The 15,884-nt window shown below is 45.9% G+C and overlaps 1 protein-coding gene across 7 annotated transcripts in view; it reads right to left on the bottom strand.

The window, feature by feature from the left end:
- Window positions 1–15,884, bottom strand: part of BCAS1 (brain enriched myelin associated protein 1) — a 72,851-nt gene that overhangs the window by 42,112 nt on the left and 14,855 nt on the right. For all 7 annotated transcript variants that reach the window (XM_084776753.1, XM_084776757.1, XM_084776758.1 and 4 more), the window contains one exon: window positions 14,341–14,918. In XM_084776753.1, the coding sequence (XP_084632879.1) occupies window positions 14,341–14,918 (578 nt within the window). The remainder of the gene's footprint in view (window positions 1–14,340; window positions 14,919–15,884) is intronic.

The following is a 15,884-nucleotide window of genomic DNA, read 5'->3' as shown; positions in this document are numbered from 1 at the left end:
ATACACACACTTACACCCACATTCACAAATACTCCCACCCCCTCATCCCAAGGGTTGCGGGTCTTTCTGAACTTCCCAGGTGGTCTCCCCACTCCCAGTGCTGTCAGCTTCCAGTTGAGGGAGGGAAGGAAGGGGGAGCCCCTTTACTATCTCTGCCCAGGGTGGGAGCTTCCAGGAGCCCCACAGGAGACTTGTGATTTCTACCTATTTTGATTGCTTCCTCCACAGCGCCAGTGAGCATAAGCAGTGAAAGTCAACACTATGTAAACACACCCCAGGGGTTGGGAAACCAATAGTGCCACAAAGACTCAAGCTGTTCCCTTAGAATTAATTTGTCTAAGACGTATCCCTTTTATTTCTTCAACACAGCGTCTTTATGCTGTAGATAGTCTCCCAGTTATCAGGACTTTCAGGAACCCTCATCTTGATCTCACAGAAACTGTCACAGCGTTTTACAGGAAAGGAAAGCGAGGCCCAAGAGGCACATCATGTTTTGAGGTCACGCGATGACCAAGTGTCATCACCAGCGCTGGTTCAATCTGTCTAGTATTCACGTCTCCTTGTGACAAAAGGACCCAAATGTCCCTCATGTGTCCTGGTCTCGTTCTCTTCTGACACTTTTGTGTTTTAATAATTTCCCCTTCCGTCACCTCTCTATTGCAGCCTTAGTAGTCTTTTTGAAGCTCCTGGAACGTGTCGGCCAGGTTCCTGCCCCATTTTGCTGAACACGAACCTTTACTGCTTTCAGGTCTTTGCCAAATGTTAGACTTTCACTGAACTCTTTCCTTACTGTCCTGCTTTAAATTGCCACAACCAGATCCAGGACACCCTGTGTTCTAATTTCCTTATTTTTTTTTTTTCTAGGACATTTCACTCTATCATTGGTCCTCCCATTAAGGACTCATAGCAATGATGTCCAGAGATAGTTTTGATTTTCGTGATGGAGGGTCCAACTGGCATCTGATACGTAGACACAGGAAACACTACCAAAACATATCCTCCAATAGACCAAAGGGAGAATTTTCCAGTCTAGGCATCAAGCAAGAGCAAGGAGATGGACAAATCCCTAATTGTATTAAAAATGCTATTCATTCATTTCTTTTTGTCCCTTTCACCCTAGAATAGGAAGGAAGCTTTGTTCTTTTTCTCCAGTGTCCATCACCTACACCTGGACTTGTGCCCATAGCAGAAGCTCAAAATGAACGATGAGTGAACAAATGAATGATTTGATCCAAGCAAGACCAGCATCATTTGTTTTACTAAGGAGTGTGCTGGCTACTTTCCAAAGCCTACTCATCGGGCCTCACCAAAACTGGAAGCTCTCATCTTAGTTTCTTTTCCTGTAGTTGTGAGAAAATACTCTAACAAAAGCAGCTTAAGGGAGGCAGGGCGTCTGCAGCTGGCAGTTCCAGGTCACAGCCTATCACGGCAGGGCAGTCAAGGCACCAGGAGTCTGAACCAGCTGATCCCACTAAACATAAAGTCAGAAAAAGAGAGCAATGAATGCATACAAGCTGGAGCTCACCTGGCTCATCTGCCTAGGGAATGGAGCCACCCACACTGGGCAGGTCCTCCCACCTCAAGTAACACAATCAAGGAAATTCCTATCAGACATGCCCAGAGGCTCATCTCCCAAGTGACTTGAACTTTTGTTAATGTCATAACTCTGCCTTAGTCACTGTTTTATTGCTGTGAAGAGACACCACGACCAAGGCAACTCATATAAAAGACAGCATTTAACTAGGGTTGGCTTACAGTTGCAGAAGTTTAGTCTATTATCATCATGGTGGGGCAGCGTACAGACAAACATGGTATTGGAAAAGCAGCTGAGAGTTCTACATCCTGAACCATTAGCAGCAGAAAGAGAAAGATTGAGTGGGCCTGGCATGGGCTTTTGAACCATCAAAGCCCACCCACAGTGACACACTTCCTCCAACAAAGCCACACCTCCTAATCCTTCCAATCATTTCAAACAGCTCCACTCCCCGGTGACCAAGATTTCAAATACTTGGACCTATGGAGAGCATTCTTATTGAAGCCACCACAGAGACTATCTCAGCTCTGTCCTGTGAAATATCCAGAATACGTGAGAAACTCTTAACATGGTTCAGAGTACTGGCTACTCTTCCAGAGGACCTAGATTTGGTTCCCAGCACCCACATGACAGCTCATAACCATCCTTAACTCCAGTTCTAGGGGATCTGATGTCCTCCTCTGGCCTCTGCAGCAGAACACTCATATACACAGAATAGAAATATAAATAAAAAAACAAGTGAACAAACAGAGATGGTTCCGTGGGTAAAAGCACATGCTGCTAAGCCCAATGACTTAAGTTCAATTCTTGGGATGCATGTGACAGAAGGAGAGAACTACCCATTCTTCACACGCTCCATGGCAAATACATGTGCACGCACAAGTATATATATAAAACCCACAATGAGACAGTTCAGTGTCCCCACCAGAATGGCTAAAGTAAAAGACAGTGATGATACCAGCTGCTGACAAGGATGCAGAGAAACTAGGTGCTCATGTGTGGCCGATAGAAATGCAAAACAATACAGCCATGATGGAAGGCATCTCTTAGCAACTTCTTTCTTTCTTTCTTTCTTTCTTTCTTCCTTCCTTCCTTCCTTCCTTCCTTTCTTTCTTTGTTTTTCTTTCTTCCTTTTCTTTTGTTCTTCAAGACAGCGTTTTTCTGTGTAGCCTTGGCTGTCCTGGACTTGCTTTGTAGACCAGGTTGGCTTCGAACTCACAGCGATCCACTTGCCTCTGCTTCCCCAAATGCTGGGATTAAAGGTGTGCTCCACCACGCCCAGCTTGTTGGTGATTTCTTTAAGATGGCAGAAAAGCATTCAACTTCAGTGCTGCCAGCACCAACAAGTGCAGCCAGCAACTCTGTTCCTCTACCAGCTTCCCCTCTCTTCTTTCCTTCCTCCCTTTCTCTCTCCCTGTCCCCCTACGACCCCATCTTTTTAAGAATACCTTTTATTGGGCCAGCAAGGTGGCTCAGTGGGTAAAGCCATTTGCCACCAAGCTGTCAACCTGAATTTAATCCCCAGCACCCCCACATGGTAGAAGAAAAGAACTGGCTGACCTACACATACACGCATGTGGGTATACACATATACACAAATGTCATTTTAAAAATTATATCTCTTATTTATTGTTTTTTAAAAAAATATTTATTTATTTATTTATTTATTTATTTATTTATTATGTATACAATGCTCTCCCTGCATGTGCACCTACAGGCCAGAAGAGGGCATCAGATCACATCATAGATGGTTGTGAGCCACCATATGGTTGCTGGGAATTGAACTCAGGACCTCTGGAAGAGCAGTCAGTGCTCTTAACAGCTGAGCCATCTCTCCAGCCCCTCTTATTTATTCTTTAATGGCTTCATACATCTATACAATATACTGTGAGCATATCAAGCCCAAGGCCCCTACTCACTCCCAGTACTGACCCCCAATACGCACCCCCTCCATCTTCGTGGTCTCTGAGTCCACTGAGTACGGCTGCCTGCCGTAAGGTTCACGGAGCTTGCTGGCTCGACGTCCTGAAGGTCTGGTGCGAGGAGCCACAGTTCCAGTGAGTTTGTGAGGGCGATGGCCAGGTCACATCCGGAACACAGAACCTCGCAGCAGGCCTCCCCATCCTCAGTTCTTACATTCTCTCTGTCCCCTCTTCTTTGATGTTCCCTGAGACTTGGGGTGGGGGGTGGAAGTGTCCCATTTAGGGCTGATCACTCAACAGTCACTCACAGACTTAGATCTGTCCTGAGTCTCTGCACTAACCGCCGTCGGCTGCAGAAAGAAGCTTCTCAGAGGACCAAGGCTGAGGGCCGTGCTAGCTAGACTCCTGGACATTCCTTCTGGAGAAACAAATCCTATATTCACAAAACCTTGTATATTAATGACCATAGTATCTTTATTAATAACAGTTCCAAACCGGCGGGGGGTTGGGGGGAGTTTAAATGATTAAACAATTTTCTTTTTCTTTTTTAAAAAAATTAATTAATTAATTATTTTGTATACAGTGCTCTGCCTATATGTACACTTGTAGGCCAGACAAGGGCATCCGATCTCATTATAGATGGTTTTGAGCCGCCATATGGTTGCTGGGAATTGAACTCAGGACCTCTGGAAGAGCAGTCAGTGCTCTTAACCTCTGAGCCATCTCTCCAGCCCAACAATTTTCTTAAGTGGTTAAACAAACTGGCAGATCCACAGCATAGAGTATTGCTCAGCAGCGAAACAGGAAGCAAAGGGCAGGTCTGTTGACACAGACAATGGCCCGCACTGATCTGTGGCAAAGCCTATTAGGGAAAATGTCTATCAAAAGCTAGTCAGAGCATATGACCTGCTTCTATAACAGCCTGGACATGGGGGGAACGCAACAAGAGTGGGAGGAGGACATGTCGATTAGTGGCCGCTACGAGAGAGGAATGGAGGGGACCTGAGGCACAGGCCAGCGATCCCAGCCCACAGGAGGCTGGGGCTGGAGGCTTGTGAGTTTGAGATCAGCCTGAGCTACATAGAGGTTCCAGTCATCTAGCCTGAGCTACATATAGAGGTTCCAGTCTAGCCTGAGCTACACAGAGGTTCCAGTCTAGCCTGAGCTACATAGAGGTTTCAGTTGTCTAGCCTGAGCTACAAATAGAAGTTTCAGTCTAGCCTGAGCTACATAGAGGTTCCAGTCTAGCCTGAGCTACATAGAGGTTTTAGTTGTCTAGCCTGAGCTACAAATAGAAGTTCCAGTCTAGCCTGAGCTACATAGAGGTTCCCGTCTAGCCTGAGCTACAAATAGAAGTTCCAGTCTAGCCTGAGCTACATAGAGGTTCCAGTCTAGCCTGAGCCGCTCAGTGAGACACTCTTAGGAGTTGGGAGAGGAGGTGGGATGGATGCCAATCTGTGGGGATGGAAATATTCTGTGTCCACATCAATGCCAGCACCTGGCTGTGACACTGCACAGTCGGTTTGTAAGATGCCACTGTGGGGGTGCTACCAGGTTAGGGGGTTCTCTCTAATCCTCTCACTGCCTGTGAAACTGCTTCAAGAGTCAGAAGAGAAAGAAACTTCATGGGGCAGGGGGACCTGCTGGAGGAGTGACAGGGAGCCTCTCCAGAATCCTGATGACCCTAGGAAAGTGAAATGAATTGTCATGTGGCATTAACATATGGTGTCAGACGACAGCCATGGGATAGATATTATGCGGCCACACATGTTACTGAGGGGCGTGTAAAGAGAAGGAAATGCGCACTGTCATTCTAGCAGTCTGGCTCGGGCGACACTAGTTCTCTGGAGGGCTGATGATGGATGCTCTACTTGTAATTCCAGTTTTGCAGATGCAGAGATTAATCTATGAAAAGAATAAAGACTTGCCTGTGATCAAAGAGTTGGGGTTGATGCTTGTTCTACATAACCCCACAGTGAAAGGCTTGCAGGCACGACACTGCCTCAGCCGCCTCATCTCTCTCCTCCAGGTTTGCTCGCATGTCTCTCAGCAGTGGATTTGAACTTAAGTCTACCATTCACTGCTGTTTATCTTCCCATGTTTCCAAAAGCCACGCAGTCTATTTCTCCTAAAGACGTACGGGACTTGAGTCTGTGACATGCAGGACATTGCAAGGCCATGAAGGTGAAGAACATGTTGAAACATGAAGGGACAAACCACACCCGATTTGTGTGTGTGTGTGTGTGTGTGTGTATGTGTGTGTATATGTGTGTATGTATGTACGTGTATCTGTATATGTGTGTGTGTTTATGTATGTACGTGTGTGTGTGTGTGTGTGTGTGTGTGTGTGTGTGTGTGTGTGTAGCTTGGAATCACAGCTCCACCCAAGCTCAGGGAATAATCCAAATGGTTAAAAACACTAGAAGAAAACATGAGGAAAATCTTGCAGTTCTGGGCTTAAAGCTGTATCTATAACATGAAACCTAGAAGTCATGAAAAGAGGGTGGAAAGTATAAATTGCAAGCGTTCGTACAACCCTTTGTCGGGCAGGCTGTGGTAACAGGTGCCCAGGCATTGCTGATGAAATACAACTTAATCCAGTCTGGATGGGGGCAGGTTGGTCCTGCTTACCAAAAAATAAAAAATAAAATTGCCTAGCAGTTTCCTAAGCCTAACACCACACAGGCTAAATGGCAAATGGAAGAAGGTGCTTGCTTTGGGAGGGTGACAACAAAAGTTGGAGAAACAGGCAAAGATCATGAGTAGGTCATGGCTAAATACATCACGGTACGCCTGTCGATTCAGTAGAAGACACCGCAGGCATGATGGGTGAGAAAGCTCTCTATGTGCAGACAAAGAAAATATTAATGGATTCAAAAGTGTGGACTAGACAGTGTGGATACCAGATCACCATTTCTGGAAGAGTAAGAAATAAGAATTCAGATTTTATTTTTTGTCCAAAGAAAGGATAGAAGGATACACTAAAATGCAAATGATAATTATTTGGTCAGTGGCATGACAGACAAATGCATCAATTGAAATGCCTTGCTTTGAGCCTGGATAGCTTTGCTGTGTTGGTTGGATAGTCTTCATGAGAAATGTCTAGCTCTATGGCCTTTGAACATGTCTGTGGGGGGTTATTTTGATTGTTGATTGATGACTTGGTGTGGGCAGTACCATTCTCTAGGCTTAAGACTAGAGACTTAAGGGACTGTTTAAGACTAAAAAACTATGCCAGCACTTGGGAGGCAGAGGCAGGCGGATCGCTGTGAGTTCGAGGCCAGCCTGGTCTACAAAGCGAGTCCAGGCGAGTCAAGGCTCCACAGAGAAACAAACAAACAAACAAAGACTAAAGAACTCTTTTAAACCAGTAACTACCTCACTGAGCTGGCACTCTGACTTGCTGTAAATGATGGGCTATAATCCAGAACTGGGAACTACAATAAATCTTTTTTTTTCTCCTAAATTGCTTTTTTTTCCCCTCCAGAACATTTTAACACAGCACAGAAATGCAGCTAAGACAGTCTATAAAATGAGAAGGTAAATAACTTGCATGACTAGTGAAAACACAATGATCATCTCTAGGGTCAACATAAACGAGGCTGGGGTCTTGGCTCCAGCCCTCGGGAAGCCAGTTTCCAGCTCAATCCGTCTGTGTGTTTCTTGCCGGCACCATCTTAGTCCTTAACCTCAGCTGTGCCCTCACCACAATTAATACCGGTAGTAAGGCTCCCAGGTCGCTCCAGAAGTGTTGTTCGTTCAGGAAATACCCGGGAAACTCCTTTTAAGCTAACAGGTGTTAGTAATTACATGATTTCCTCCCGGTCTGTTGGCTTCAAAGAACACACAGGAAGGAGCTCTAATACGCCATGCTAATTTCGTTGGGTTGAGAGATGCTGCTGCCTCCCAGCAAGCAGGTTTTCGTTGATGGAACCGGTATGGGATTCCTAGCCTTCCTCCCTCTGAGAAGTGCCAGCCAATCCTCAGGCCCCTTGACAGCAGGACCACAGCGCCCAAAAGCTTGATTAGAGTTGGCTCCGTTTCGAATCTTTAAACCAGGAACCAGGACAGAAAGCACGGGAGCTTCTGAACGGAGGCAGAGGCAAGCGCAGGAAGGGTCCTCGGCTCCTTTCCCTTCTTCCAATCTCTTAGAAATTGGAGCCACCGGTGCCACCTTGGGATCAAAGGAAATCGAGGAAGACGGCTTTCCTCCTCCTTGAGGGGTTTTCATCTGCCAGGCAACGCAAGGCTCTCAATCTCTTTTCTTCTCTCCAAAGCAGAGGCACCTACCCAGAGCCATTAGATTCAAGAAGAAAAATGTCGTTTGCTTCATTCTTGGAGATACAACTTAGATGCTAAGTTGCCTAGTAAATTAGCAAGCAGGAATAAGCTACTAAAATAATTTCACGCGCTTTCATTGGGATGCGACTGCGATTCTCCCTGACCCCCACACCTATATAACCACAGAGCTCAGAGTTACTAAGGTAATCAAAGATGTATTATTAATGTAGGGACATTTTACTTTTATTTTTCCCACGATTCGCACCACGACTCACACAAACTATTAAAAATGCATTCTCAGGTTTTAAGCCTGGGGAGGGACCGGAAAAGAATGCAATGGAATCAAGCCAGGAAACGCCAAGCAGGAAAGGGCGCCAAAAGCTGCCACTGATCGACAGCGCTGGAGACAGGTTTGTTTCAGAGCAAGGAATTGTCACACGACGACGTCTGGATCGCTGAGTTTGGGAACTGAGAGAGAAAAATCATGGCTTGCGGTGCCGCTGTGACCAGCTGGGAGAGATCAAGCCGGCCAGTGTGACTGGGGACACGCCAGACCCAGAGCGCCACCTACTGAAAGAACCGGGGAAATGATTGATGTGTGGGGTTTCTGTTTTGTGTTTTTCTTGGGTGAATGACTACATTGTTATTTTTGTGAAGTAGACAGACAAACCAGGCTTTGCAGCTCACGCCCGTGCCTGTAATCCCACATTCGAAAGGCTGATACAGGAGGATTGCCTCGATCTTGGGGCCAGTTTAGGCTATATTACAATACCCTTTTCACACACCCTCGAACCTCTAAAAACAGTAAAATACAGAGGAATAAACAAATCAGGGGAGGGCGACCCATATCGATTGAGCCATTATGGAAAAGAAGTCACTACTAATAATTTCAATATTTTTCGTTCCCCCTTTACTGTGGAAGAGTGGAGGGGAAAGTGCATGAGGAGGTTGGTAAAGAGTTAAAACCTGGTGGGTCTTTCTCAACTCTCAACTTTTCTCTTGCAAAGGATGTGAGAATTAAAAGAAAAAAATTCTTGCACTGGGAATTGAGCACTCAAAATAGAGTGCGTATCTAGCATACACAAAGCTGGGGATTCCACAGATAAAAAGTAAATAAGTAAAATGTTGCTCAATGCTTCAATAAATATTTCATTATAAAGTGGGTCATTTGAAAGGCAAGTGTCCTTGAAAAAAAATTTTTTTTTTCAATTTGTGCTGTCACCACACAGGGGTGGTGACTGCTACCTAGAAACCCATGTAGTTTAGCTGGGAAATGATCAGATTTTAAATGGAAATAAAACAGACCTTAAGTTATAAAACTCTAAAGGCTGAAGAAATGGCTCAACAGTTAGGAGCACACTTGCCCCACCAGCAGAGGGTGCGGCCCCCACATGGCAGCTCACGAACACCCATAACTCCAGCTCCAGGGGGATCCGACACTCTCTTCTAGCTGCTGAGGGCATGCATGCCTGTGATACACAGACATCTGAGCAGGCAACACACACACACACACACACATGTATATGTATTTCTTTCTATGTGTCTATGTACGCATGTATGTATGTGTGTATGTATGTGTGTGTGTATGTATGTATGTATGTATGTATCTATCTATCTATCTATCTATCTATCTATCTATCCCTATCTATCTCCACTCTCCTCTGTCTATTTCCCAAGAGAGAGGAAGAAAGAGGCAATCCTGCCACTTTCATTTGTTTCTTCTAGGTGAGCTGAGTGAAGCATCCATGTAGAGTCACCATGCTGGAAATGTCTTCGCTCCTCTGCAGACAAACTTTAGTGTGAGTAAAGCTTGTCTGCATCTCCCCAGAGAAGTCTCCCCAGGGCCACAGGCCTTGGGTTTACATCTCTCAATGATGGTGGCTCAGTGGGGGAATGCATTTCTTACATTAACCACACTGGCTGTTTGTGGCTGGAGGTGGAGGGTAGAAAAAACTTAGAGAAGGCCATTGGTCCCTCCTTGCTTCCCATAGGCAAGAGTCTTCCTTCCTTCCTTCCTTCCTTCCTTCCTTCCTTCCTTCCTTCCTTCCCAGCACCTCCTCTCCTTGACTGGAAGGCTAGTTTTTCAGTTTGATTCCCATTGGCCTAGACAGACTAGAGCTTTCTAGGCTAATGGGATGTTTCCCTTGGCTGTGTTTTTGTTTTGAGACAAAGTCTTATGTAGCCCAGGCTGGACTCAAACTCACTAAATGGCTGAGGATGACTTTGGATTTCAGGTCCTCCTGCCTTCCATCTTCTTGGTGCTGGGATCTCAGTGACACCAGGTAACACTCTACCAGCCGAGCTACACCCCCCAGGCCCTGGCTTTTATTTTCGGCATCAGTAGTTACTTTGGGGCTGCACTTAGGGGCACGAGTGAGCTCATTCTTACCTAGGGCTTGAAATGGGATATTAGTTTTGCTGCTGGCACAGTGTGGACACACACACACATGCTGACAGGGTAGAGGGCAACGAGGCCTCACAGGAGGCGCCTCTGTCACACGTGTCCCTCTAGACTGGTAGCTGCATTTCACATTTATTAGAGGGAAAACCCCAGCATTAATAACTGCCTCAAACTATCACAAACTCGTAACCCACTGTCTAGAACAGATATGTTGTGCGTTTCACAAACCTTCCCAAGAGTGAGAAACATTTTTAGTGTTGCTGAAATTGGGCAGCAGATGTTCTAAGAATTGGCTGCTGTTCTGCAAAGAACATACACACACAGACACACACACACACAGACACACACACAGACACACACACACTGACATACACACAAACACAGACACACACACAGACACACACACAGACACACACAGACACAGACACACACACAGACACACAGACACAGACAGACAGACAGACAGACACAGACAGACAGACAGACACAGACAGACAGACAGACAGACACACACACACACACACACACACACCTTCTTGTCTTTTTAGATAACACTTTGCAAATTCTCCTCCCAGTCATGTTCATCATTGCTCTCCTCTCCATTTTCCATCCCAATTTACCCACAGTTTTTGTACTTTGGAACTCTTTGCTCGTGTGTGTGTGTGTGTGTGTGTGTGTGTGTGTGTGTGTGTGTGTATGTGTGTGTTTTGAGACAGGATCTTGTGTAGTCCAGGCTGGCCTCCTGCTGACTATGTAGCAGAGGATAACCCTGAACACCCAATTCTCCTGCTTTCACGTCCCAACACTGGGGTTACAGGCACACGCCATCACGTGGGGTTTATCTTTTCATTGTAGAGTTAATCTTCTCACAGATGAGCACTTCCGAGTACAGTGCGGGGAGAAAGGGGAGCAGGTGGTGAAAACAGCAAGCTTGCTCTTCAGATGAGCGTGACCTTGCAGACGTGCAAGCTTGCTCTTCAGATGAGCGTGACCTTGCAGACGTGCAAGCTTGCTCTTCAGGTGTTCAGGCCCGCATGACCTGAAGGCTCAGTGTTGGCATTCCTTAAGAAAGTCTACTAGCAGCCGGGCAGTGGTGGTGCATGCCTTTAATCTCAGCACTTGGGAGGCAGAGGCAGAGACAGAGGCAGAGGCAGGTGAATCTCTGAGTTCAAGGCCAGCCTGGACTACAGAGCAAGTTCCAGGACAGCCAGAGCTGTTATATAGAAAAACTCTCTCTGTCTCAAAAAACCCAAACAAACAAACAAAAAACACAAAACAAAACCAAAGAAAGAGAAAAAATCTACCAGGGCTGGTGAGCCGGCTCTGCAAGTCAACGTGCTTGCTGCCAAACCTGATAACCAAAGATCGAACTCAGAGACCTACACGGTGGAAAGAAAGAATTCCCAACAGGTTGTTCTCTGACCTACATGCATGCACACACACTGATTAAATAAGTAGATAATAAACATAGTGAAAAGCTTAGAGGGAAAAGAAAAGAACCTCCCTAGATGAGACTGTGCGAGGACTAGGGACACCAACCATCTTCCTCTTCTTGTACAAGGCTCATGTTTAAATAACCAGTGTAGAACTTGAATGAATTTATAAGCAAAAAGAAGCATTTTTAAATCTTAAGAAGCCATTCCTGGCAACCATTGCTCATCCTTGAGCCTACCCTCTACCACAGAGAGCGAAGGAACATGGAAGGACCACGGGGGTAACAGAAACCCAGTGTTTTCTTTTATAAGCAGTAAGGCCAGATTTCCATTATAGGGTCATTTTGTGCACGTGCGATGACATCTATTAAATGTTTATCTTAGAACCCTGCTTCAGTTAGGGAGAGAGAGGAAAAAAGAAGAAGGGAAAAAAAAAAAAGCCCCATCCCTGCCAACCAGTTGGTTTATGTGAATCACGCTCAGTCAGCTTTCAGGCCTATAATTTATCTTTTCTTTGGCCTATGTGGTAAATGTTCCACTTGTTTATGAATTCTTGCCTTGTTTTAATTATGCTATGGTCTGAATGTAGTTTTATAAGGCACACAAATAAGATTGTCATTCTGAAAACACAGATTTGTGTGTGTGTGCCGCCCCCCCCCCCAGGATGAGATGGGGTGGGGGTGGGGGGACAGCTATCTCTTTCCTAATTCACATCTTGTAGGTTTGTGGCTGGATTTCCAAACCCAGCTAGGAGCACACAGTGACAGTGTGGCTGGAGACACAGAACCGTGGGGGATGGGACAGAGGGCGGGATAGCTGACGTGGCAAAACCCGAGGCATAATTTACCCTAAGGACTCTGAATCGATGTATCCAGTGTTCAAATTTGCATCGTGGTGGTACCAGCTCCAAGAATGCTATTGATTGGATGCTTTATTCATGTTCTTTCCTGAGGGCTGTATTTTCTTACTATACTTAAAAAACAATTGGTTTTCCCCTAAATGTAGACGTAGGCCACCGGGGCCAATGAGAAACCTTTACAACTCAGAAGAGTACTGATCTTTCTTTCTTCTCTTCCTTCCTTCCTTTCCTTTTTTCTTTTTCTGTTCAGTTTTTAAAAATCCTTGTGCATATATGCAATCAAATATCCACATATTTGTTAGCTGAAGGAGAAACAGCTATCTCATAATATGCAAAAAATACTTTATGCTTATGTGGTACATGGTGAGCACTCAGTATTTCAAGTTTCAATGATACTACCACCACCAAAAACAACAAAAAATGGAAAATTTGAAGTATAACACAATTAAGCACACACATTTCCTTTGGCAAGTGTAAGCAAGAGACGTCTTTTATCCACGAAGAAAGACACGGCGGTGGGCTACTCTGAAAGATGAGTTGGACTCTGGGCATCCCCAGGGCTGGACTGCATCCTTACTTGACATGTTTTTTTTTTTTTTTTAAACACAGATTGTGTCTTGAAGCCACTCTCACCTGGGAACCCACTGTAATTAAATGTAGCTTCTGTCTCTATGTCCCTCATCCCTGCCCAGTAGAGGAGGCCGACATAGCAGAGCGCCAAGAGTGGACTGAGGGTGCCGGGGTGTGTGACTCAACACCTTTAAGAGCTAGCTGGTGGGTACCGGCTTGGTTTGTTTAATTAAGAATGAGGATTTGGCTGAGTCACTAGGCAAATGAGCAAAGATGCGCAGAGCACAGCTCTTCTTCCTCTCTCTATAAATAGCTCTTATTTCTTCCTAATTCAGGCTATGGATCCCTACACCTTAAAAACCCATGACTGTTTTAAAAAAAAAAGCCACCACCTGTGAATGGCCCTAGATGCCCATGGGCGATCAGGCAAACCCAGCCTGAGGGTCTCTGCTCAGGCAAAGTGTAATAGTCGCCTACAATCGTCATCAATATCAGTCCATAGGCCCTCGAAGAACAACTTAGGGCTCTTGGCTTGTGCATATGACAGGATGTTTGCTGCGGCAAGGTTGACAGCTGTGGGTCCAGACCGCGTCCCACGTGATGCTCACTGGACTGTCCATCAAACTAGTACAGTTGGGTGTAGACATGTGAAAGAACATTTTAAAATAAACTCCATGTCCAAAGTTATGGGCTTAGGAAAAATATCGATAGCAAGAGGCCTCAATATGTTACTCTTATTGTCTTTTTCCAGTTTCGACCATCTAGAAATTTTGGCTGGTACCTAATAGTCACAGTATAGTTAATTTTTCTTTCTTTCTTTCTTTCTTTCTTTCTTTTTTTTTTTTTTTGAGACAAGAACTCAAAGCAGCCAAGAATGTCCTTGAACTTTAAATTTTCTTGTTTCTACCTCCCAAGAGCTGGGATTAAAAGCCTGAGCCTACACACTGGGTATATGAGCACTGGGGATCAAAGCCAGTGTTTCAAGCATGCTGGGCAAACACTCACTGTCTTCTTCCCCTGCCTGGTATTTAGGCTTAGTAGAAATCATATTTTTTTCCCATAGTGCCTTTCTTTCTGGGCTCATAAACACAGGCCCTGTACCCTAGGCTTGGATAAGGAGGCCAGATTCATTTCTAATTAGTCACCTGCCACCTTTTTCTTTACATAAAACAGAGCTTACTGATGCTTTGCTCTTCAGATGTTTCTGCCTACACAAACCTACAGGAGAAGCTAATCTTACCTTCTTTAGGACCTTGGGTGACTGCAGTGGTCTCACCTGATCCGCGTCCCCCACAGAAGCAACCATTGAAGAGGAAGCAGGTAAATTTTCACTCACTTACCTCGCCTGCAGAGACACCATGGGAATTCCCTGGGTCAGCAGGAGCCTCTGGGGCCTGGGCTTGGTCTTCTGCTCCCTTGGCTTCTTTAGGCTGGCTGTCAACTGGCACACTTTCTCTTCCCCTGTCCAGTTTAAAGAATCTGTTCAAAAAGCTGAAATCCTTGGGTCTGGACTGGCCTTCTGCCTGGGACTCAGGTGGTGAGGGTGGCGGAGGCGGGCAGGTGGCAGGGAGGGCCTGCTGCTTGGCCTCAGTGCACCCTGGGGTTTTATCTGCAGCCGGCCCTGGTGCAGCTGCCATCGGAAGCGCCCCGTGTTCACTTGGGTCTTTGTTCGCAGGCACTGTGCCGGGGCTGACATCAAGCCTCCCCGAAGCAGCCGATGAATCCGTGCCTTGGTCCCCGGGACGTCCTGGTACAGGCCGAGAGAGTGTCAAGAAAAAACGCGATCTAGCAGCTGGTGCCTCGGGCTTGGCTCCCTTCCCAAGATTCTTTCCGCTGGCATCGGCCACAGCATGGGCCTCCGTTGTCTTGGGGGAAGAAGCAGCCACATTATCCTTGAAGATGCTTATTCCCAAGTCGACTGTAAACACAAACATAAACAGTGGTCATTCAACAAGCCAGGAAATTCAAGGGTGAATAATGGACTCCCAACTTTTGATACACAACGTCCCCTCCGCAGACTGGGGTGGCCTTGTTCCCTGCTGGTAGAGCAGTGAACATCCCCTGACCCTGCTCTTCCTAGCAGAGAGACCCCTCCAAGGCTGATGAGGCAGAAAAAGCCAAAGACGAAGAAGTCATTCCCTGCCAGGCACTGTGTGAATGACACCCAATGTCTGCTTTCATCTTTTACCTTCCCAGCAACCCAGAGAAACATAAGAGTTAATTTTCCCCCATAAGAGCTGGGCATGGTGGCGCATGCCTTTAATCCCAGCACTGGAGGAGGCAGAGGCAAGCAGATCTCTGTGAGTTCGAGGCCAGCCTAGTCCAGGACAGCCAGGACTACACAGAGGAACTCTGTCTCAAGGCCCCCTGCCCCAAATATTTCCTAGTAGGCAACCATAGCAGGTTAGAACTTGGGCTCCTTCAGCACTCTAGATGTCTGAGCTTGTGCTGTTGTTTCTCATGGGAGTAAGGTCTAGCAGCCCCATCGGCCCCAACCTCTTGAATGCCCCTCACACCCCAATGTTGTGGTAGTCAAATATATTTTATAAATGTCTCCTAGGAGAGAAAAAGCACTCACATTTGAGGACCACTGAGTGAGGCTGTTGCTATCAGGGAATGGTGGTGCTACCCTTTAACCCCAGCACCATGGGGACAGAAACAGGTGGATCTCTGTGAGTTCCAGGCCAGCCAGAGCAACACAGTGAGACCTTGTCTCCAAAACAAACAAACAAACAAAAAAAGCAACAAAACAAAACAAAACAAAAACAAAACAAAAAACAAAAAACCTTTTTTAATCCAAGGGCTTTAGTTTTTCTCCAAAACAGTAGAAGTTCCCCCATCATTTTCTCAGGAGCTGCCACTAGTTAATATGCTTAAAGTCTAC

This window comes from Acomys minous, assembly GCF_964271855.1.
Source record: "Acomys minous genome assembly, chromosome: 3".
NCBI lineage: Eukaryota > Metazoa > Chordata > Mammalia > Rodentia > Muridae > Acomys > Acomys minous.
This window is presented reverse-complemented; position numbering and strand designations above follow the sequence as displayed.